Below are 23,419 nucleotides of genomic sequence, written 5' to 3' on the forward strand. Positions count from 1 at the left end.
ATATAGTTGGGAGTTTCTTTGGTCTTTTCAATGGGGCTCGAGTCCATCTCCTGGTGATTGGCCGGGTGCCCAGAAGGATGCAAAATATATAATCACGCCCTATTTCAATACCTGTGGCCGAGAACGTTGAGCTGGGAGCAAAAACCACTAAGGCTCCGAGCTTTACACGAATAAACTTAATGGAGCTTCTTTAGTCTCCAGACTCTAAAGTCAAATCTTCACAGGGGTATATCTCTATTTTCCTGGCAAGAAAGCCATGGAGGCTTTTTCAAGGTACAATAAGCGGTAGACCACTTCGCAAACCACAACCGTACATGAGCGGTCTGGGGATTACAATGCACTATGACTGACTTTCCCTTTAGAAGGGATAGCCCACTAGAGAATGCAAGGGGTATGATCCAGAATCCATACTGCAGACTACATAAAGCATAGAGCACTGGGTTATGAAGATCACGCGTCGCAACGATATCATTGGTTAACTCTATTGTCTGAAACCAATTATCAGTGACATCGGGATATGTTGTAGACAAACAAGCAGACCCACCTTACCAAACAATGCAAACCCACGTTTTTTCAATCGTAATATCCGATGTGCCTCAAAATCAGGAATTGAAAGCAACATAATTATAAATATTAGACTCGCATTCGAAGGCTTCAAGCTCCGAACCTACTACAGCTACGCTGGAAAAAGCCATTTCAGATCCTTGAAAGCAACATGCTTCAATCGCGCCTGCAGGCACTGCCCCGCCGCAATCCCACCACACCAGCTGCCCCGGCACCCGATCTCAAAGACCTAACTACGGAGTCTGAGCTAGAGGAATCCCCAGAGGACATACTCGAGAGCTTTATAGCCCACCTCTTCCCCGATGATGCCCATGCTTGGCACGGTGACCCAGGCCAGCACCTCCTCTACTCCTCCCCGCACTATGGCGACCTAGAGATCGCCGTTCCTTCCTACCCAGAGCAAAGCAACAAACCTTCAGAGAAAGCGACAGAAAAAGAAAAAGAGGAAGATGGTGCTAATGATGTCGATAATAGCCGCAAACTATTTGCGCATTTCGTATGGAACTCTGGTTTAGTGGTCGCCGAGGGTGTGGAGAATGCACATGTCCTTCAGACCGAGGGTACAGCAGTGACAGAGGCCCAAAAAGAGACTATTGATATCTGGAACGTGAAAGGAGAGAGTGTTTTGGAACTCGGCGCCGGTAAGTTGATTGTCTTTATACTCGACGTGAAAAACGGGGAGTCCCTTGGAAAAGCTTCATGAACTGATGGTTCACATCCAGGCGCCGCACTTCCCTCACTAATCTGCGCCCTCGCAAATGCATCCAAGGTTACAGCCACCGACCATCCTTCCTCGCCCGCACTCAAAGGTACAATTGGCTATAACATGGACCATAATTTGAGCAAGCGCACGCCAACTCCATCAGCAGAGGTCTCGATCCATCCACACGAATGGGGTGTGCTGACAGACACCTTCGCCGAACAAAACAAAGGAGGATATAGTCGCATCATCGCCGCAGACTGTTTCTGGATGGTGTCCCAGCACGAAAACATCACCCGCACTATGCAATGGTTTTTGGCGCCCGGGGGTAAAGTATGGATCGTGGCCGGATTCCATACGGGCCGCGCAATTGTAGCGGGGTTCTTTGAGATGGCTCTCAAGCATGGATTTGAGATCGAGAAGATCTTTGAGCGGGATCAGGTTAAATCTGGCGAGCATGGGGAGGAGATTCGGAGGGAGTGGCTGCCTGTGCGGGATGATGAGAGTATTGAGAGTCGGAGGAGGTGGTGCGTGGTTGCGGTTTTGAAGCGGAAGGAGTAGACTTGTATTGCACAGATAGACTAGCACATACGCGATGTCTCACAACGAGAACTATGATTATGATCAAATGCTTGACTGACTGTATATGATTTTGTGTATTTTCATGACTGTTGGAATCCAATTCTCAACGGTCATCTATGGCCTTGCATCTCTCTATGTAAGAATAATAGATCGATGTTGCACAAATGACTAGTCTCGATAGACCACAAACTGTAAGTCGAGTCATCGGCTTCAACAAATCCTCCACGAAGCGCTACACTATACAGACATAATAAACATATACCGTGTAAAATACCGAGGAAGCAAAGCTTGAAAACTCCGGACCCATTGAGTGTCTGAGACGCCACGAAAGCCTGCGTATGCACTGCGTACACTGAATGATCCACTGGTGGGCCTCTGTTTTCTATATTTAAAGAACATTGGCATGTGTTTCGATCTTGTTTTGCGACGGTTTGTTTCGACCCACTTTGTATCGGGGCTAGAGGGCTGTGCCGATGGGATCCGATAATCACAGTGCAATTGGGGTTCGCACTGCTATCTGTTTCATCAAATGAATAAGAAGACTTGTCACTTGCGATTTTTATAGTTTAATAGCCCATGGTAGGGATAACGGGCAGATCCCAGTCTGGGGGCGAACCAGAATGGCAGATTGGATGCAGATCCTCATATCATTCATGAACCAGCCGTCATCCCGACGTAATTGAAATAAAAGCATAGCTGTCTCGCTGATGTCCTCTCATTGCCTACCTACATCATCATGTAGATGCAATCGAGAGGACTGCTGTTCAGATCAGGCAATTGATGTATATTCTTGAATGATTCCTTGGGGCTGTTTTGACTGGCACACCCATGATAACATCACCCACGGGCGGTGACCCGCAGCTTGGGACGGGAGGCTGGGATTCAAGGATTGTGATTGGCCGAGAAGCTAAGATTAGTGCCCCACTCATTACTAGTTTGTTTCCCCCTTGAGTAGCACGCGTATGAAAAGTTTGTATCAGTATTGCTGTAAATCCCCGTATTGCTCTCAAGGCGGTTTCCCCTGCTCGAGTTCTTCCTTCCCCTATCAACCTTCAGTCATTCGTTGAATTCTTTCTTTCTGCAAGAGACTTCGGTCTCAATATGCATTCCACATTCTTTTGCTTCTAAACTGGCCTTTTTTTTCGCCCCTCTCATGCCACATTCCTTTCTTTCATTTTCTACGCGTTGCTCCTGAATTGCTGCCTTAAACCTTTTCGGTCTTCCCACATTCGCTTTTCCCTTACCCCCTCCATTGGAAGACCCAACTCAACGTCCGTCGTCGCACCCTGAACAATGAGATCCTCATTGTTTGGGCCCGCGGCGGCTGGCCTGTCGACCATACTGACACTATTGCCGACCGTAAACGCTTTGTCATTCGACGCTATCTCGCTCCCCGATCTGGACCTGTCTTCTTTAGGCCGGGTCTCCATCACCGGCAATTTCGATGGCGTATCCCTGTACGAATATGAGGGCCAAAACGAGGTCACTCAAACCAACGGCTCCTCATCGATCCTGACGCCCCTTCCAAATGGCATTCTCACGAACCTTTCTACCGCCGACGCCCAGATCCAGGCCATGTGCTCCTTTACGAAGAAAGACGGAACGTTCGCCGGAATCTTTGTCGGTGGAAATTTTACGACGCTAGGTGGTGTGGAATCGCGTGGAGCGGCTTTGTTCAACCCGAACTCCAGTGCCGTTACAGCCTTGCCAGGATTGAATGGTTCGGTGTCAGCTGTGGCGTGCGATGAGAGCACAAATCGCGTCTACGTCGGCGGAACCTTTGACCACAAGAACAGCTCTAACGCGATCGCCTGGAGTCCTGACAATGGCTGGACTGATCTTGACTTTAAAGGCCTCAACGGCCCCGTGAAATCGATCTTGAAGGCGGAAAATGGCCACATCATCTTCGGAGGAACTTTTGATGGGACCGGCAACTCGAGCAACACGTCGTCGACATACAGTCCACAGGTTTTGAATTTGCAGAATGCGACCATCACCTCCGACGCCGAAACTTCTCTCAGTGGCTACATAAGTCCCCGAAACGTTATCTGCTCTACAAGCGGCGAGGCAGCCAAGGGTAAAACTTGGTTGCTTGATGACTACTCCCCTGGGTTCTGGCGCGCTGATCTTGGCTTTGAGGCCAAGCCAACCAAGGTTCGCCTTTACAACACTCATCTGGATGGACGTGGTACCAAGACCTTTCTGTTCCGCGCCTTGCCCGACGATGGGATAATGAATTTGACTTATACGGACACCTCGGGCAACAAGGCTTACTGCGACCAATCGTGTCCACTTTCCAACAGCACCAGTGAAAAATATCGTGACTTCACCCTTGTCAACTCAGTGGGTATGACAGGACTTCAGATTGAAATTAAGGATTGGTATGGCGAAGGTGCTGGATTGAATGGAATCGAAATTTTCCAAGAGAACATCTTCTCCTACGCTATCGACAAGTTTAACGAGCCTACCTGCGCCGATATTGGATACCCCTCCAAGTCAATTGTGACTGGCACTTGGGATATTGATTCTACTTATCTGTCTGCCCAAGTGACCGATGCCAACGATACCGATACATCTGTTGTCTTCCAGCCTGACGTGAAAGAATCAGGAAAATACGAGATTTACCTTTACACCCCCGGATGTTCTGGCAGCGACACCTGCTCTTCTCGTGGTATGGTCAACGTCACGGCCACAGTCGCAAGTGGCACCGACGCCTCTAACCCATCCCCCACCACCATTTACCAGACAAACGAGGACGACAAATATGATGTTTTGTACACAGGGCATGTTGACAAAGCAAGCGATTCCTTCCGCCCCAGCGTTACTCTCCGACCAATCTCTGGCCAAGGAGACATCAATGTTGTAGCATGGCGTACTAAATTCATCCCGCTGTTCAACACGACCAAGACATCAGGATCAAGCTCGGACTCAGACTCGGACTCGGGAGATTTGAATGGACTGTACGATTATGATCCTACTTCGACGACTTCGACTAGTACCGATAAATCCGACATCAACACGGCCGGAACATCGCTCAATAAAGATGCTTCGATCCTGAGCTTGGCCGAGTATGACAGTGTTATTTACGCCGGTGGTAACTTTTCCGACAGCAGCATCAGCTATATTATGTCCATCACTGATGGCAATGCGACTGCAATGCCAGGTGGTGGCCTGAATGCCGGAGTTCAAACTATGGCTATCCTCGACAAGCTTTTGTACGTTGGAGGTAACTTTACAGACACCTCTGACGGTGGCATTGACGGCTTGTACCATATTGCCGCCTACTCCTTCTCCACGAAGAAGTGGTCTGCCCTGGGAGCAGGATTGAATGGCCCCGTTTCGACTATTTATTCCATTGATCTGAATGTGTCGTCTTCAATCAACGAGACAACCATTGCCGTTAGCGGTGATTTCAATGAAATCCGCGCATATAATGGTGACTCTGCAGTCAATGTCCCTGGCTTTGCCATCTGGCTTCCGTCGAACCAGACCTGGCTCCAGAGCCTCAATGTCACCCAGATGGAGTTTGCTGGGCAGCTGTCTGCGGTTGCCTCCGTGAACAAGACATCAATTCTTGCCGGCAGTCTGGCCACTGATGGTTACACTGCCTCTGACGCTGTGTGGCTGCAAAACTCTGACGATCTCAGCCTCCTTCCTTTGACAATGAACATTAATCAAACTGGATCAAGTGTTGGATTGGTGACTGGTGTCTATGATACGTCCAGTCGCAACCAGACCATTTTTGGTGGTCAATTTAATGCCACCGGCACCGACGGCTCCACAATGTCTACCGTTGCCATTGTAAACGGAACCAACAACATCTATGGCTTGCCGCAAGGCTTGGACAGTAACTCGACTGTCCTCTCCATGATCGTGTACAACAACACTCTCTTTGCTGGTGGCAATATCACTGGTACTATCGGTGGTTCGTCTGTTAATGGTTTCTTCACCTATGATTTGACCGGAAATAAGTTCGCATCCCAACCATGGGAACTTCGCGGGTCTAATGTGTCGGTCAACTCTATTGCTGCCCGACCGGACTCATCTGATGTCTACATTGGTGGCAACTTTGATACGGCCGGCTCATTGCCTTGCGAAACTGTCTGTGCTTTGGATTCCTCAATGAACTCCTGGAGCTGGCCTGGCGTGAGTATCGGTGGAACTGCTCTTGCTCTTAGCTGGTCTAGTTCCAACATCCTGTACGCGGCAGGCAACCTGACTGTCTCAGGGAACCAGACCCTCGTCGCCACATTCAATGTGAAGACTGAGGCTTGGACCTCCGTGTCTGGTGCATTGCAGTCCGATATCCCGGGTGTGCTCACTGCATTCGCACCTGCTTCTGAGGACGTTTCGAAGTTCTGGATTGCCGGCACATTGACCAACGGTTCTACCTTTTTCATGAACTACGACGGTTCCAAGTTCCAGTCCCCCGGCAACCTGTTCTCCGAGGGCACTGTCATTCGTGGCATGGAAGTACTTCCCCTCCATGAGAACCACAAATCGGTTTCGCTTCTAAATGACGATCAAACGCTCCTTCTGATGGGCGAGCTCATTATTCCTGACTTTGGCAACGCGTCGGCCGCTCTGTACAACGGAACCACCGTTACCCCGTTCATCCTTTCCTCGAACTATGATGGCCAACCTGGAAGCATGTCACAGCTGTTCTCTGAGAACAAGAACCCCTATGACACCAAATGTGAGTCGCCCCATGTATTCTTTTGACCCGATCTTTGCTGACCTGATCCTAGCGAGCCATCACTCCAATGGTATTGTAGTTCTGGTGGCATTCTGCTGTGCACTGGGCTGCGTTTTCCTTATTGTCGCCGCCGGTGTGATCATGAACAAGATTCAGCGTCGCCGCCAGGGCTATTCTGCCGCTCCGCAATCGTTTGGCACTGATCGGCCAAGCGATATGCAGCGCGTCCCCCCTGAGTACCTCTTCAATTCCATCGGGCAATCGAACCCGACTGCCCCGGCTATCTAATGTCCCCTTCCTCTGCACAAAATCTATTTGCCGTAATGTGTGGGATGAGTGTTGTTTTCTTTTTTTTTATTGCTCACTTCTTCGGAAGCAACGTTGCTATACCCATCCTTCCTTAATGTTTGATTTGCTAGCGCCCCTTTTATTCTCATTCGCGCTGGTTTCTTCCCGCGATTATTTCGTTTGGCTTCTGTGGTTGATTGTGGCCTCATATCTGTCGACTCCCCGATTTCCTTGTGCATATATGTCACACCTGTATGTAACTTAGCGTGTCCGTCTTGGGGGCGTGGATAATACAATGATCTACCTTTGCATGCTCAGCTCCACATTCACACTTTCAACGTCCTTGTAAGCTTCCAGGTCAATCTCAAAACCAACGCTGCTTCAAATTGCGAGTTGAAAATTGAGCTTGCATCGATGGGACTGAATGCAGACACAGTCGCACAGCAATCTGTGTCCCTTGTTGACCCTGTAGGCTGTAAGTTGGGTAACTCCATCTTGCTTTTGCTTGCGCTTGGGACGATCTTGAGTCAGCCCCTGCCCAGGTGACCAATTTCCTTTTTTTATTTTTTTATTTAATTCTTTCTCTTCTTTCTCAACCCTGGACCGCAAGCTGCAATTGATTCATTTCCAGAAGGAACACCCTCGTATAAGTCTCCGACTGGCGGAAAAGGATCTTCCGGATTAGGCCCCCGCCCCACGCCGCTTTAGCACACCCGAAAGCAGAACTGAGCACGCCTGCAAGCAGCCGAGCGCATAACCTGCCCTAATAAGCCTCGTGTTGCATCCCGTAAGCTCATAAAAGAAAGTCAAGCATTTACCATGTGACTGTCCCCGATAGACCTGCTCTTTGCATGCACGCGATTCAATTAATTAAATCCTACCCGCTAGCAGGATCTCTTGTGCATGGGGCTCTTTGTACTTGATGTTTGATTTGCTCGATGCTGACGGGCTTTGTGTACGTGGTTTGCGTCTGGAGGTTTGTTTCCTTTTAAAAGCTATGACCTATATGACATATCGTGTGCATGTGATGAAGGTATACCGGATCTGAGACGCGTGACAGTCCATGAAACCCCTGTGGATATGGACAGTTGATGAAGATCCCTGCGTTTTCTTAGTGTCACGGATGATAGTTCCCTTGCTTTGATAGGCTTCGGAGATATTTGCTTGATGCAATCGAACACTAGATCCTGATAAGTTCCTGGAGTTTTATTTGACTAGGAACGGGAGACTGCATGGTGAACTGTATGGCAGCATAGTAAGCAGCACAAGAGTAAGCCGCATCCATAGTCATAACAAAGACGTAGCAAACACCCTGGAGTCAGGGCCAGACTCAGACTCAAACGGGTACTTCTTACAATGACTGCCGTTCTTGATAATCACTCTTCCATCCAACGTGTCGCCAAGAGTGCAAAGAAATCCCTCTTCGAGTATTCGTGTTGCCAAGAGCTTAAAGACCGGTATTTTCTATTGCGGTCCACATCGCTTGACTCTAGATGGGGCCGTTCATGAACTTCAAAATCTCCATCCCGGTCCCAGCCGAAGTACTGTTGGACAAGGCTATGTTAGATGAATGGATATCATTAATAATGTATTCTGGGGGCCATGGTAGACGCTCAGGTCACACACCTACGTAGTGCCTCGGCCGTACCTATCAAATTTACCGTGGATGATAGCCTGCCACAACCGTAATTCCCATCTCGTGTCAAACTCTACGGACGCCACCCGTTGAAGTGGCGGTTAAGCATTAACCCTGCTTTCCCGATGGATTCGGGATCCTCTTGGCTTGAAGATTTTTTTTCTTGAATCTTATTCAAATTAATTTTAATTTTATTTGATTTTCAAAAAATTTTTAAATTTTTTTCTTAACTTTTTCAACGGAACTGCATAGTATCCACGGCTGACACGTTAATTAAGCGAACGACTAATAAGAAGAGAGCGTCGGGATCAAGGTTCCGCTCCACCGACCAATGACCAGTTAGCATCACGTAACACTACACAAGTGGATTTGATGCGGGATGCGACCCATGTGCATATTAGGGGACGTATATTCCTGCAGGAGGTCGATAAAGGAGGAAAATCTCAGGGGCCAAAGAAAAACCACATTTGTGTCGTGGGGGGGGGGAGGTCGAGATGCGATGAGGTCAAAATCGCCCCCAACGTAATCCCGTGTGCCTACTGGAATCCCCGCGGGGGAAACAACTTGGGGAAAAGGAGGAGTTCGGGACCTATAAGATTGAGCGGAGGACCCGAGTGGACCGTGAGCCTCTCCCCGGCCGTCGGGTTCGGCGGTCTTTCTCGGGGGTAGATTAGGCAACTGAAACGAGTTTCACGAGAGATACAAGAGTTAGTCGGCTGTACACTCCGTACCTGTAGAAAAAGGAAGTTGCGAACAAATAGAAAAACTCAGACCCTGGACCCACCGCTGCATTCATGGTCGGGGCAGCTGCTGTTTCGGGTAATTCTGGGACGATCACCCCAGCCAAATCTGCCGCCCCTCTTACATACACTTTCTCCCCACAAACAAAAAAACATGAGCACTCAGGGTCTGTTCCTGAAAAACTTCTAGAAATTCTTGATGGCAACATGGACATATTTTGCCCCCTGGTGGCGCCTATATGAACCATAGGACATAATGAACTTTCTTCATACAACCATATTCATCTTGCATCTTGGCATCCAAACCCCAGGATAGCGCCACGTTCCTTATCCCACCCCGAATGCGGCACCGCACGTATGTGGCGCCCCCAAACCGAAAACTCAAAGCACTAGCCGCTTGGCCCCTTGGCAAATCGCGAGACTTGCGCATAGGGGAATCCCGCAATCTGAGCCGCTTATGCCTCTGATCCTTCCCAGGCTCGCGCAACTTGCCCCAGAGTCCCCCCCCCCTTCGACGTCACCTTTTCAGACCTTTTGGTCCTTGGCGCTACGGTACCAGCGAAGCCATGTACCAACGGTGGGCCCGGTGGGAATGGGCCCGACCTCCCGATTCAATATCCGGAGTACATAAGGCTCCAAATGCCCATCCCCAGAGTCCGAGCTTTCCCTTTCTGTGTCGTTCTTGTCTCTCTCATCCTCCCTATAGTACACACACTCTAGGTCGAGGCCATTCAATATGTGGACAACAACATCGGGCCTGCGAGGCCGTTACCTCCACTGGGCCATTACTTTTACTTCCGTCGTTGGTTTCTCCCTCTTCGGTTATGATCAGGGTTTGATGTCCGGTATCATCTCCGGTGCCGAATTTGACTCTGAGTTCCCTCCTCTCGCCGGTGACGGGATGCACACCCAGGTCCTCCGTGGTGGTGTGACCTCTTGTTACGAAATTGGTTGTTTCTTCGGTGCCGTCTTCACCCTCATGTACGGTGAGCGCATCGGTCGTACTCCTATCCTGGTTGCCGGTGGTGTTCTCATGATCATCGGTACTGTCATCTCTGTTGCTTCGTTCGGTCCTCAATGGGGTCTCGGCCAGTTCGTCATTGGCCGTGTTATTTCCGGTCTTGGAAACGGTGCGGACACTGCCACTATCCCCGTTTGGCAGTCCGAGTGCTCCCAAGCTCACAACCGTGGTTTCCTCGTCTGCTTCGAGGGTGCCATTATCGCCGTTGGTACTTTCATTGCCTACTGGCTCGACTTCGGCCTCTCCTACGTCGAATCCTCTGTCGCCTGGCGATTCCCCGTTGCCTTCCAGATCCTGTTTGCCATCCTGGTCAGCGTTGGTGCTCTGATGCTTCCCGAGTCCCCTCGTTGGTTCATCATCCAGGGCAAGGAACAGGAGGCCTGCGAGGTTCTGGCCGCTCTCCACGGCAGTACCCCCGACGCAGACGACGTGGTCACCGACATTTCCCTCATGAAGGCCGATCTCTTGGCTATGGAGGGCGCCAAGGCTAACTGGAAGACTCTCTTCACTTTCGGCAAGACCCAGGAATTCCAGCGTATGATGATTGGTTGCTCTGGCCAGTTCTTCCAGCAGTTCACTGGTTGCAACGCTGCTATCTACTACTCCACCCTGCTCTTCCAGAACGACTTGAACATGACTGGCAAGCTTCCCTTGATTCTGGGAGGTGTCTTCGCTACCGTCTACGCCCTGGCCACCATCCCCTCCTTCTTCATGATTGAGCGCGTTGGTCGTCGTAAGCTCTTCTTGATTGGTTTCGCTGGTCAGGGTCTCTCTTTCATCATCACCATGGGTTGTCTGGTTCACCCTACCGAGTCCACCGCAAAGGGCGCCGTCGTGGGTATCTTCCTCTTCATCTGCTTCTTCGCCTTTACTACGCTGCCTCTGCCCTGGATCTACCCTCCCGAGATCAACCCTCTCCGTACCCGTACCATGGCTGCCTCGGCCTCGACCTGCACCAACTGGCTTTGCAACTTTGCCGTCGTCATGTTCACCCCCGTATTTTCGGCCAGCAGTGGTTGGGGTCTCTACCTGTTCTTTGCCTTGGTCAACTTCGTCGCCCTCCCCTTCGCCTACTTCTACTACCCTGAGACCGCCGGTCGTGACCTGGAGGAGATTGATATCATCTTCGCCAAGGCTCACGTCGAGGGCAAATGGGCTTTCCAGGTTGCCAACGAGCTGCCCAAGCTCACTGTGGAGCAGATCGGCCAATACCAGCGCGAACTGGGTCTTGACCTCCCCGGCCACCACGTTGAGCGTGACACCGAGAAGGGTGATACTGGCTTGAGCAGCGAGAGTGAGAAGGAGAAGAACACTCACTCCGAGTAATTTTTCCATGCATAATGGACGGGGGGGGGGGGGGGGCATGTACATTCGGGCCCATTTGCTTCCTGCATTTCTATCCTGGAGACGGAAAGCATGAGGTCACGACCGTTCTGATGATTTATAGAGTGCACTGGTGCTCATTATCTATTTTTTCCTTATTGTCTTCAATGTGTTAGTGGTTAATCGCCACTACTATCGGATGTTTCAATTTATTTCCTTTCTAGATATCATCTCTGTCTTTTGCTAGATAGTCAAATTTTTCACGCCTCTTTTTTAAGAGAATACAAATGGCCCCACAGCCAATTTCACTTAATCTCTCATTCCCACCTCCACATCGGATAGATTCCGTAGTCACCCTTTACCCATTTTACCGAGCATACCCCTGGGGCAACACGGTTCCATGGATCCGTTCAAACGGCAGAACCAGAAATGGCCCCAGGGGCTAAGAGTTGCCCTCCAGCCACTGCCGTCAAGTCGAGAGCTTACTACGAGTGCGAGGCTTAAAATGCCATGTGTTGGGCCCCGTTCGAGATGGATCTTGTCCCACGCGACTTGGGCTGGGCGTACGTATGCCATGCAGCCAGAAAGACCAATTCGTTTATGATCAACCCTGGAAAAACCCCGAGCATCTGCGGAGCTACGGTGGAATCGGCAGCCGTCATTCCAGGAGGGGTATGTGGGTGGATTATCATCGGGATTAATGGAGTGCGGTAGGAGCCCGTCCCTGTACTCCATTTGTATTTCGTCGACCTTATGTTAACTGAGACATTAACTTTGACGAGGTCATGCATCGCTGTTATTATGTTACATGGGAAATAGTCCACGGGTTAAGCCTGGATGTGATCCGTTTGGGAATCAAAGAAAGTCGGTAAAGGTAAAGCTGTGGACGCGGCACCTTCTAAGTCTACTGACGATCCTTTTCTTGGGGCCCAAAACACTATCAACAACCAGGCCGGAACCTTTTTTGCCTAGAAATGAGTAGTAAGACATAAAACAGGTCAGGCATCAACGCTCCAATGATACCCAATCCCCTATCTAATACACCCCCGGCTACACCCGAGCAACTCTCAAGTTCGACAATAGCCTCATGGATTTCTCAACGCCTCCACAAGGAATGACCCTGCATGCTCCTTAGACCTTAGCCACTAGCCACCGCGTCATCCAACCTTCAAACTCGAGCTACGAGTGTGGGGAGGAGGAAAAGAGAAACGGGGAACGGATACGAGTAAGTTGCCAAAACCAACAAAGGACTAAGGCTCTTTGGAGGTTAGCTTGGTTTAGACCCGGACTGAGTTCTACGCCGAGAGCATTGAGTGGTGGGAGTAAAGCGGCGACTGGGCCCCACACATATTGGCAGTGCCAAATGGCTTGTTGGTTTGTTCAAATTTGTTCAATGTGGGAGTGCTCTGAGTAAGCGAAGGAGAAGGCCTATAGAGATGGCAATGGTTTTGTGGTAAAGGGACATAGCATAGTACCTGATAGAATAGACAATTCCTTGTCGAGTGTACTTAAGAGAGAAACAAAGAGGTGAGATTATGAGAAGGAACAGTTATTCCTTAATTACCAGGCTCCTCTTACTCATCGTACAGGAATCTCTGCGGTCTTTAGCTGAACACAATACTCTCGTTGCCAAGAAAGCCATGCCACCAATGCCATGACCCGAACTACATAGCCTACTTTTGATTTGGCTAGATTGACTCCAAAACGAGTTCGACATGCCAACTAACCTAGAAGGCTTGAGGCCAGATACTTCACGGTGGTAGAGCAATTCAGCTACTGCCTATGACCCTGGGGAAGAGGGTGACTGAGCATCCTATACGCTTTGTTGGGGAAGAGCTGTTCGAGGAAAGACAAACGAGCCAGAGGAGCAGTACATAAATCTGTCCAGTGCCACCAGAGATCTAGTTAGAAGCTTAATTCCAACCCCGTTAACTATGCTATGTAGATAGTTACCATGTGCTAAGGTGCTAATATGACGAGATGCTGCCCTAGGTGTATTGAATAGAAGGGTTGAAGTGGCGGTGCGGCAAAGCACTAACTTAACTTATAGATAGTCCATTTGGGCGGAAATGCTTGATTTGACTCCAGGGCTATTTGAGCATGTCGTGCAATGAGTGTATCTTCTCGCTCTCGGCTGGCTGGTGACGCAGCCAAGCCCAACCGGTCGAATGTGGCACGTCGAATTGAAGTCGACAACTACAACAGTGATGAGGATTAGAACAACCGTGACCGGATTTTCAGACATGATCATGTATATCCAAGTAGATCAATAGACTTTATTTGACAATTGTTTGCCCCACTTGAGATCTACCTGAGACCAGATCTAAGTCTATGCAAACATGTACCTATGTGGGTACTAGGGCCATCATACAGGAAGTTAGAAAAAGAAAGGCTGGTGGGTCAGATCGATCTGCCAGATATGCCATTATAGTCAGTCAACAAACCATATATTAAAACAGAGTGTAGTCATGCACATAGAAATGAATATCAACCAAATCTCCCGGTAGCGTGGCTTTGGCCCCGGGGGGCTGTGCCATGTCTGTGCGGTCGCAGAGAACACCGACACCAAAGGACTTGATGATAAAATTCAGCAATATAGGGAGGGATTTGAATAGTATTCGATTCTAATACGAACTATGACGACATGGAAATAAAAAACCTGGGAAAATGGTTAAAACTGGATAAAAAAAAGGTGAAGGTCGAAATCTGTGGGGGCCGTCATCCCCGGTCACCTGGTCTCCCCGCAAGTGAACTCCAGGTTTCGTTTTTCCTCCTCCGGGGTTAAGAAATCATTCTGGTAATGGCCTAATCTCCCCCACACATGCGCCTGCTACGCCCGGCATGCGCTCTAGAACTGGCTGGTCAGTTTCCCCTGCTGCGCTTACTGCATTGTACTAACGCTAAGTAGCTTGACATGCCGAACTCGAAAGCTCAAATGTACCCCCATCCCTTCGCGCCGTCCTGACCTTCCCCGGCTAACTGGCTTGCAGGCGACGAACAAAAGCCCAAATGCTCACAATGTCGTAAGGGCGGTCGAGAATGCCGGCCTAGTGAAGGTATTGTCTTTCGCCATCAGCAGAATGCGTCTATGAACAATGAATCGGCAGCGTCGCCCGAAGGCCGGGGCAATCTTAATGGGTTCTATTCGTACAAAAACACTTTCGACAAGGATAGTGTCTGGTTGGATGTTCCGAAGCACGGTAGGATTGAAATCGTTTCAACCGGTGGAATGTTTTTTGTTGATTCTTTCCAGTCATCTTCGTCGACAACTCCGATCCGTACGCCGATGATCTCGAGACCTCGTTAGCTGAATCCAGTGCTATGGCCCTGGCCCAGTCGCGCAACCAACAATGGGGCAGTGGGTCAAAGGCAAGCGACGCTGAACAACATAGCCTGGAAGCCTTGTCGGCCGTCGCAACTCATGATCGTTTTTCATATTCTCCCTTGGACCATCCCTCCGTTTCCGACAGTGTCTCCTATCCTTCCCCAAGTCTATCACGAGGCAGTGCGATGCCCCCTCCTACATCACCCTCCATGTCCTTGTCGGTCAGCAGTAATAACACCAACATCAACTTCCTCCTCAACCCATCCCATTCCATGTCCCCATCGATCGACTCCACAACCCTTCAGGCAGCCGATCAGAAAAGTGCCTCACTCCCCTCGAGACCGGCTATATCTCGAGCACAAACAGAATTCCGAGTAGAAAGCCACGCCGAAACCGACTTTGAGGTGGCCTTTCTTTTGCGTCATTATTCAGAAGGACCAGGACTGTGGTAAGATGATCTTGGACCTTGGAATAGTTCCCCAATTAACCTCCCTTAGGATGGATATGTTCGACCTGGGGACATACTTTGCATCTCATGTTCCAGTTAGAGCATTATCGAACCCGCTTCTGAAGTATGCCGCCTGTGCATATGCTGCAAAACAACTCGGCCGTGTTAAGGGCGCCAAAGCAAAGATGGGTGGGGTCTGCTCAAGGCAGGCTGCCATGGAGCTATGGCCCGACAAGCACAACGATCTCACCTGGGTAGGCGCCAAATATTATGAAAAGGCCATCCAACTGCTCATGAAAGAGCTCCAACCTGATGCGGAGGGACCGCCGCCATTGAGCACACCTGAAGCTTTTGGACAATGGCAGGCTGCTGAACTGTGCGAAGATACGCAGACTTCTCGCAAACGTCGCAGGCGAATGTCAAATAGTCGGCTGTCACGTGGTGTTCATTCGGATGAGGTATTGGCAGCGACGGCCATCTTGTCGGTCTATGAATTCCTGGATGCGACCGGTCCGGCATGGAATCGCCATTTGAGCGGCGTAAAATCATTGCTCGACGTAGCTGAGGTAGGGATCATGCCTCTGGAGTCACGATCGTCGGATGGAGATAGTCCTTATCACGCAATGAGGAAATCTGGTCTCTCAAAGGCTCGAAAGGCAGCCTTTTGGAACTTTGCGCGACAGGACTACCTAGCTGCATGTGAGTAATTCGTGGTCATTCCTGCTTAAACCTCACTGACAACCGCAGTCATCAATGAAGGCCACACACGGTTGAACACTGAAGACTTGGTGCTTTGGACCGAGGCTGGTTTACGACTCGACCACATGGGATTCGTGCGCCCGAGTAATTCGGGAGTCACAGCATACGCCGATGGAGACGATATCATGAAAGAAGATGTTATCTGCAATGCTCTGGTATGGATTCTGTCAAAGATTGTCAACTTCATTAGTTCCGGGGACAATTTGGGCATCAACGACCACAGCTCTGTCGAGAGTGGGCCCCTTGGGGTTTCCCAGCAGGCATTGCTTGAGCGGTGGTACCGGCTTGAAGCTGAACTGGATGCTTGGTATAGAGGCCTGCCAGAAACTTTTGGAGCGTCTGCGAGAGTCGAACCCTCCCAGCTGCTGCATTGTTACCCACCAGCGGAAGCCAAAGACCTGACCACTCTGCAGGAAGTGTGGCATAGTATTCCCATGTGCGCTTCAAGTATGCAGCATTACCACATGGCCCGTATCCTGCTGTTGATCAATAAGCCACATGAATCCACTAGTCGACGAAGCACGATCACTCTGCGACTCCAGTCCTATCGATCCATCGAAGCGGAAATTGGCTTTCACAGTCGGGAGATTGTCGGAATTGGCCTCAGTCGTCCAGACGGGAGCGTTCGCATAAATTCGCTGCAGCCTCTCTTTGTAAGCGGCCAGTGTCTGACGGACCCGCGCGAACGTCGAGTCAATATTCGGTTGCTGCGAGCCATCGAGGCGGACTTGGGCTGGGCCACCGAGTACCGAGTCCAGCAACTCCTCAAAGAATGGAACTGGAACGAGAGCTCTCTTCAGCCGGCGGGGTCCTGAAAGGCGTGCATTGCATTCACCTAACAAAATCCTCCACCATCATCGCATCCGTGACTCCGGGTGTAGAGCCACTTCAAACCGACACCGGCAACTGTTGAGTCATTGAACGAATGCCAACCGTATAACCCGCTTGAGGTATGGACGGTGATTTCGCCTGAACAGCGACCATCCATCACTTTGGTGCCTCAAAGTGACCAGGCCTAGTTGCAAGGGCTACAGGGATCAAGGCCCACACAGCGATTCTGTGAAGAAAAGCCCACGCAGGGTCGCAGAACTGAACGAACATCATGATAAACATAACCATACCCCCTGGAATCTGATTCGGGACCGTTACCATAATATAATAAGAGAAGTGAGAATGTAAAGTACAGCCTTATGATATTTTTTTTTCCGCCTTGGTTTTTACCCAGATTTGAGTCTGCAGTGCTCGGTCAAGTTTCCTTCTGCACCTAATGTTGCATCATTACCGAATCTACTCGGCAGGTCTGAGCCAGATCCCGAAAATCATACGTCATTATTCACAAGCTTCGAGCTAGCACAATCATTGGTCTACACTTTCCCCTTTCCCCTTTTCTTCGTAACTTAGCTACCGGTAACTCACCCCCATTTTACCAATCCGCGTCCATCTTTGTCACGCCCCCACTGATTGACATTTAACACCCCCACACAGTGGAAGGTTACCCGAACGGCCCTCTCCGCATTTTGCACCGATCGGATCTTATGCCACTCTCGAGTATACACTCAGGAGATCAATACCAGGCAAGCCGAACTATGAAGCCGGCAAGTATCGCGATGAGAACTAGGATGCTCTGCACATCTCATTTACGGGGAAATGTTAGCATAGATAATGAAAAATTGGTACCCGGTCCGGCCGATCTCGCTAATCTAGACTGGACTGGACTCAGTGGCACCTGAACAATCGCAACAGTTGTAGAACAGCCGGCACTATGTCCATTGATTCGGATATCCTGAGTACCGGCGCAGATTCTTCGGGTATTGACTTTGTAGTCCAGTCACAAAACGGTATCCGGAAGCTACGTATGAGATTCTGGAGAGGGCGGAGAGTAGAGGGGACATGGTGAGTGAATACTTACCCAAGATGTGGATACGATGTAAGAATAGCTTAGGAACAAATTACTGAAATGATATGTCGAGCTAGTCTGCTGTTTATGTGGCGTCACCTTATACTCATTGTCTCCTGTGCTGAATCCAGGACGAAGCTGCAGGTTTGCTCTGCAGCGTGGGATTGTATTCATTTAGTGTTGCTTGGAAACACGACATCCTCGACATGTGTGCTTCGGATCCACCGTGCAGAAAGCGGCATTGATGAATATACGGGTACTTCGGTGATGACCGTTGTCGAGACGGGCTCAGTATATCAGAACTGATTGAGAATTCTCATTTCGGCGGTTGGGGCGCTTTCCGTGCAACGAGAGTGTGAGAAATAGGGTGCAGAGCGATAACTATCAGGGGAAATTGCTCCACTCAGCCAAGTGAGATCATTCATTTGACTGGGGAAAGATGTAGTGGTTGTTGGTAAGCCTGTTATCCTTGCAAAGATAAGAGCTGACATTAGGCAAAGGAAACGAATGCAGTGTAACCCAATCCGTACCTGTCATGAGCGAAGGACCTAACAAAGTCAATTATCTCGTTCAATTCAGTCGTCAGTCTCACCGGCTTGAGGAACGACCCGACCCGAGCTATTCCTGTACCTTCCAATGGATGATGCGCTATACCCCTGGCCATACGGTTTCACTTGTATGCCATGACGAAGATGGACTTCTTCTGATTCTAACGGGCAAGCGGAGGCCGTATCTGCGAGACCCTAAAACGCACGCAGATCGAGTATTTGAAGCGGACGGTATCGGGAAGGTATCATGAAGCACTGATCACCGCGCATCGAGATCGAATGTAAACGTCAAGTCCAGAATACGAGGCATTTGGCATTTTCGCACCGGAATAATGTGGAATTAGCTCACTCAGATGGGATTGAAGAGATCACCGAGACGGGGGTGTGCGAACCGAATCTGGACGTGAAGTGCATGCTGATGCCATCATCCTTGCAACGGGTTTCAGACGCAGCAGGTGTCATATCTCATGGAGATTATTGGTGAGAAGGGGTCACTTTGGACGACTATGTATTCTTCAACTCTGCGATGATTCATGCTAAGCTTTCATTATAGTGGCAAAAGTTCTCATCCGGGTTTGCCCTGGCGTACTATGGAACCTGTGTCTCCTAATTTTCCAACTTTTTCATTCTGATTGGTCCCAATACCACCATCTGCCCATTTTTGCGTGATATACTTTACTTAATGTGAGATCAGTTTCTCGATGCGAGTCTTCCGTCCGATCCTACGATCGCTGTATCCAGCCAAGATCTGGTCAGCACTCACCGAGCCCTTCTCGGGGCTCTTCAATCCAGCGCCGAACACAGTTGCAGTTACATCCACCGCGGAACAGGCAGCCAATAACTGGATCCAGATAACTGCGAGCCAACTCGTATGGGCAATCGGATGTAACAGCTGCCATGTCGACGCGCGAACGGGGCGAAACATGATGCTTTATCCATTGGCAGTGTGATTATTGGCTGCGGAGTGTATCTATCCTGTTGCAAGACTTCGTGTTGGGGCGAAGTCTAGTGCAGCTACCCGCCAAGGGAAAAAGAAGCCCGGGATCAGCGTCGGGATCGCCGACTTGTGGGTGCTGGACTGGGGTTGGGGTGGCGATCGTAGTTGGACTGATGGTGCAGGGATCACAGATAGACCTTGACCTGAATGGTGAGCTTGGCAAGGGCTTGAAAGCGGGGTTGGATCAAGTACGCCATGAGTGTCTAGCTAGGCTTTGTGGTCTGCAAGGCATTGGGAAAGGATAGCCATTTGGACGGTGATTCTCTATGTGACCAGTCCCATTGTGAATCTGGTGGATGCTTATTCGTCCGTTGATAAATCAACATGTACTTTGAATGGCATGATGTGATTGTTGGGGGATTCCCTTCTATCGTATCCCACTTTTGATCTGCTTGTCTCAGTAGGCACGGGCCTAGATTCGGGGATTGATAGGGACGAGGGGGGTGTCCAAAGATCGACAAATGTGGAAGACAGGCTGGACTGGTCCAGTGTCATGTGAGAACGGTCAGCCGTCAACTGCCAGAAAAGGCCCGCCTGAGACACTATTGGCCGTATGTACAACGAATGTTGGGGTCAATCACGGTCGCAGGAGAATCATCGACGATGATTGGTCGATTTGGCGCGATGGGTCACCTGGAAGAGGACTAGGGTGGTTGAGGTTGTGTAGAGTGAAAATCGATGTTGCGAATCAGATCGTCAGAACTGGGTTTGTGATGGAAGAGTAGATCCAGAGTATATCCAGAGGGTACACAGCAGATGTAGGACATTCGATTGTCGTACTATTAATATCGGCACAATGGGGGCGTACAATCACCGATTGGAGGTGGACCTGTGTGGGTACAGGACCGATACATACGAGCTAACTGCACTTGGCAGTAAGCAACCCCTGGATCTAGACTTGACGCGACTACGGACTGTGGCTGGGGGCTAAACATTGCCATTATGACGATTGATGGGGAATGGGATCTGAGAGTTGCGCGTTGATGAGATGGATACCGAGTACGAACACGCAGAAAATAAAAATAAATAATAAAAGTCCAGACTCTGAATATCACGCCGCAACCCCTGAAGTTGCCATTTTAACTCAACTGACCCGAACGTGGTCAAAACGTGGTTCCTTCATGATCAACATGAGCTAAACCTATTGAACCCATGGTTATGGAGTTCGCCAAACAGCTCTTCCAGAACTCGGTATTGCGTGGTTCCGTACCATACAATGGCTATTGATCCTCATGCTGATCTTGCACCAAAGGAGTCGTCCCTCAAGGATTCTGTATTTTTGACTCCGTTGTGTGCACGCTACGACCAGGGTTGTCATTGACTTTTTCCAAGGGACCCGTGTGTTCGCCTAGTCCAATTATGGCGCTGCGGCGACCATGACCGCTCGTGTGCTTGGAGAGCCGACCTATCATAGCCCTGTCTCCATTTCAAAATCCCACCCACAGGTACTCGGGACCTTGATCCCCCTCTCGAGGTCCACTTTCAGTCCGGGAGTTTTGGTATGTATACCGGGCTGGTGCCCACTTCGACTTTCTTCAATCGCCTTTCCCCAGATCACACTCTTTCATCTGCGCGAAGCGCGGTCCCTCGTCGCGCTGGCGCGTTGAATTTCTTCTAGGCCCTATGCCGAACTGGGTCTAACGATTTCATTATGGTGGACTTGCACGGGTACTGTCCTAGCATCTTTTTGCAGGAGAGCCTATTTCCTACAACGGGTGGATGTGGGTTAAAAATTTCATTGGAAAATGTGATCATGATCTAACTCTTCGACAGTCATCGCAGGCCGTTATTGCGAACAGGTATCCGCTGGCAACGAGACTATATCATGTTGTTTGCCATGCCCTCTCGCCAATTGGCGATATGCCGATAGTCAGTTATACCCAAGCTTCCAAGTCGGCCAACTTTCTAACGTCACTCAGACATTGCGCAACGAGTCCAAGTGGCTAGTTGGATCAGTGTCGCTATTCTACCCCTCTGTGTTTTTATCCTGATCTCATATGCCGTTCTTTCTCCCAAATGGACCAATCGTCACTACTTGAGTATATGCTTTACTCTGGGCATCTGCTGCATGGAGGCAAGTCTTGATGGCAGGATATAATTGGAAACACACTAACGGGGTGATAGATCGCATTCATTATTCCCCTCGGCTCTAAGCCCAACCAATGCTACAATGATATCACACCTAATGACATGTACTCCGATCTTTCTTGCGCCTTTTCTGGTTCCTTGTTACTCTTTGGGGGCTGGATGGTGGTGATATGGAGTATGCATGCCAAAATATCGACAAATCAGAGCCGCTGCTAACATCTGACAGGTTTCATTCGAACAATTGCGTTTCATGTGCAGGTATGCTGGGAGGTGGTGTTGGGGCCAAAATTCATGTGGGGGGCTTTCCTGTGTGGATTCGGCATCCCTGCTATTGGACTCGCCATTATGCTGAAGCTTACGGGGGTGTCTTACCGGTTCGGCGATATCTGTCACATCAATATCGACAATGGGCTGAAGGATTACTGGATCCCCATCATGTCCTTCGCGGCCGCCTCCTTGGTGCTGCAGGTATCAACTATGGCCTACTGTATGCATATCTACTTGCGCTCGCTATTCGACAATTCCGCATCGACCACCGACAACAGCTCCGGTCTCCCCTCTTACACCTCTAGTATCCGAACTGTCTCTGCCCGCCAGGCCTGGCGTCGCCTCCAACGCGTCTTACAGTTACAATGGCGTGGGGTCGCATTAGTGCTGATCATCCTCGGAAATGTGATTTTCTTCGCAGTGGTCTTCATCAACTTGGACCGAGACGTCGACCCCACTGCAGCCAACATCAAAAAGGCCGCACCTTGGCTTCTCTGCCTAGCGGCCGGGGGTAGCAAAGCGGAATGCAAGGGCCGTGCATCGGGCCTGGGACCCAATGAAGCCACACTACTCGCAATGGTCTACCTACTATCGCTAGTAGGGTTCTGGAACTTTATTCTATTCGCCCGCCCCCTAATGTTTGCCGGTTGGCTCGACCTTTTCAGCCGCGGTTTCGCTAGGCGTCATGAGTTCATTTCCGTGGACGCCAGTGAACGCTACGCCAACAAGGAAGGATTCGAGATGCTGACCACCACCGCCAAGACTCCGGAGCCTTACGCATACAATATGCGATCGCCCAGCCCCGCCCACATGGCCGGTCAGAGTCGGAGCCCGGTGGTGAGTCCCAGCCCAACCTTCGATCGAAACGTCCATTTCGGGCAGGAGGCGCAATATGTGCCTCCGTCTACGAGTTTCTCGGGTCCGCGGGCCCCTGGCTCGTCACACACTAGTCGCGACTGGGATCCATCATCAACATTTGCACGGAGCCGTTAGAACCCAATTCGCGACTAAGGTTTGGGGGTCATTTCTCGGGGGGTTAAGGGCGGGGCGTAAAAGGCCAAGCGAAGGCTGTTACAAATACTCCAAAAAAGGGTGTACATTCTTGCTTCTACTGTTGATGACCAATGGCGTTGATGTGTTTTTTTATTTTTTCTTTTCCCTCCGTGTATCACCATGTACCAGTTTACATATAATAACCAAAAATCACTCACTGAACTCTGTCACTTTGGTATCCCGTCCCGCGTACACGGCATAACGGCATAACGGTCCCACTGTGGGTTCCAGATTCGTCAACTTCACCCAAAATCAAGACGATCTCTAACCTAGACTGACACATTACCGCACACTAACACTTAGCAGAAAGTATGCGGTGGAAAAAGAACCAGAACTAACGTCACAAACCCTTGAAACAAATCTCCCCACCGATCTAGAACATCGGAACCCTCGCAAACCCCACTTAGGTCCCATCCCATGTTTCAAACAGGCTCGAGCCGACCATCCCAAAAAGGTTAAACCGGCCGTTCCTGCATATTCGCGGCCT

At 50.0% G+C, this 23,419-nt stretch overlaps 7 protein-coding genes across 7 annotated transcripts; 6 read left to right on the plus strand and 1 right to left on the minus strand.

Moving 5' to 3' along the window:
* Window positions 1-715: 715 nt before the first annotated feature.
* On the plus strand, window positions 716-1,825 carry N7484_008831 (putative nicotinamide N-methyltransferase; the record flags this gene model as incomplete). The annotated part of the gene is made up of 2 exons (XM_057119218.1): window positions 716-1,205; window positions 1,287-1,825. The coding sequence occupies 2 exons, from the start codon at window positions 716-718 to the stop codon at window positions 1,823-1,825; spliced, it is 1,029 nt and encodes a 342-aa protein (XP_056968773.1).
* A 1,314-nt stretch (window positions 1,826-3,139) lies between these two features.
* Window positions 3,140-6,830, plus strand: N7484_008832 (uncharacterized protein; the record flags this gene model as incomplete). Its single annotated transcript, XM_057119219.1, has 2 exons — window positions 3,140-6,542; window positions 6,595-6,830. 2 exons carry the CDS (start codon window positions 3,140-3,142, stop codon window positions 6,828-6,830), a joined length of 3,639 nt encoding a protein of 1,212 aa, XP_056968774.1.
* Window positions 6,831-9,942: 3,112 nt separating this feature from the next.
* On the plus strand, window positions 9,943-11,553 carry mfsA (glucose-inactivated glycerol proton symporter STL1; the record flags this gene model as incomplete). Its single annotated transcript, XM_057119220.1, has 1 exon — window positions 9,943-11,553. The coding sequence occupies one exon, from the start codon at window positions 9,943-9,945 to the stop codon at window positions 11,551-11,553; it is 1,611 nt and encodes a 536-aa protein (XP_056968775.1).
* Window positions 11,554-14,391: 2,838 nt separating this feature from the next.
* N7484_008834 (uncharacterized protein) lies at window positions 14,392-16,897 on the plus strand (the record flags this gene model as incomplete). Its single annotated transcript, XM_057119221.1, has 6 exons — window positions 14,392-14,411; window positions 14,459-14,487; window positions 14,541-14,750; window positions 14,804-15,323; window positions 15,373-16,022; window positions 16,071-16,897. 6 exons carry the CDS (start codon window positions 14,392-14,394, stop codon window positions 16,895-16,897), a joined length of 2,256 nt encoding a protein of 751 aa, XP_056968776.1.
* Window positions 16,898-17,844: 947 nt separating this feature from the next.
* N7484_008835 (uncharacterized protein) lies at window positions 17,845-18,285 on the plus strand (the record flags this gene model as incomplete). The annotated part of the gene is made up of 2 exons (XM_057119222.1): window positions 17,845-17,975; window positions 18,111-18,285. The coding sequence occupies 2 exons, from the start codon at window positions 17,845-17,847 to the stop codon at window positions 18,283-18,285; spliced, it is 306 nt and encodes a 101-aa protein (XP_056968777.1).
* A 921-nt stretch (window positions 18,286-19,206) lies between these two features.
* On the minus strand, window positions 19,207-19,452 carry N7484_008836 (uncharacterized protein; the record flags this gene model as incomplete). The annotated part of the gene is made up of 1 exon (XM_057119223.1): window positions 19,207-19,452. The coding sequence occupies one exon, from the start codon at window positions 19,450-19,452 to the stop codon at window positions 19,207-19,209; it is 246 nt and encodes an 81-aa protein (XP_056968778.1).
* A 1,723-nt stretch (window positions 19,453-21,175) lies between these two features.
* On the plus strand, window positions 21,176-22,872 carry gprM (the record flags this gene model as incomplete). The annotated part of the gene is made up of 5 exons (XM_057119224.1): window positions 21,176-21,245; window positions 21,298-21,393; window positions 21,444-21,598; window positions 21,649-21,787; window positions 21,839-22,872. The coding sequence occupies 5 exons, from the start codon at window positions 21,176-21,178 to the stop codon at window positions 22,870-22,872; spliced, it is 1,494 nt and encodes a 497-aa protein (XP_056968779.1).
* Window positions 22,873-23,419: the final 547 nt, after the last annotated feature.

Source organism: Penicillium longicatenatum, assembly GCF_028827895.1.
Source record: "Penicillium longicatenatum strain IBT 33135 chromosome Unknown contig_6_segment0_segment0, whole genome shotgun sequence".
Taxonomy (NCBI): domain Eukaryota; kingdom Fungi; phylum Ascomycota; class Eurotiomycetes; order Eurotiales; family Aspergillaceae; genus Penicillium; species Penicillium longicatenatum.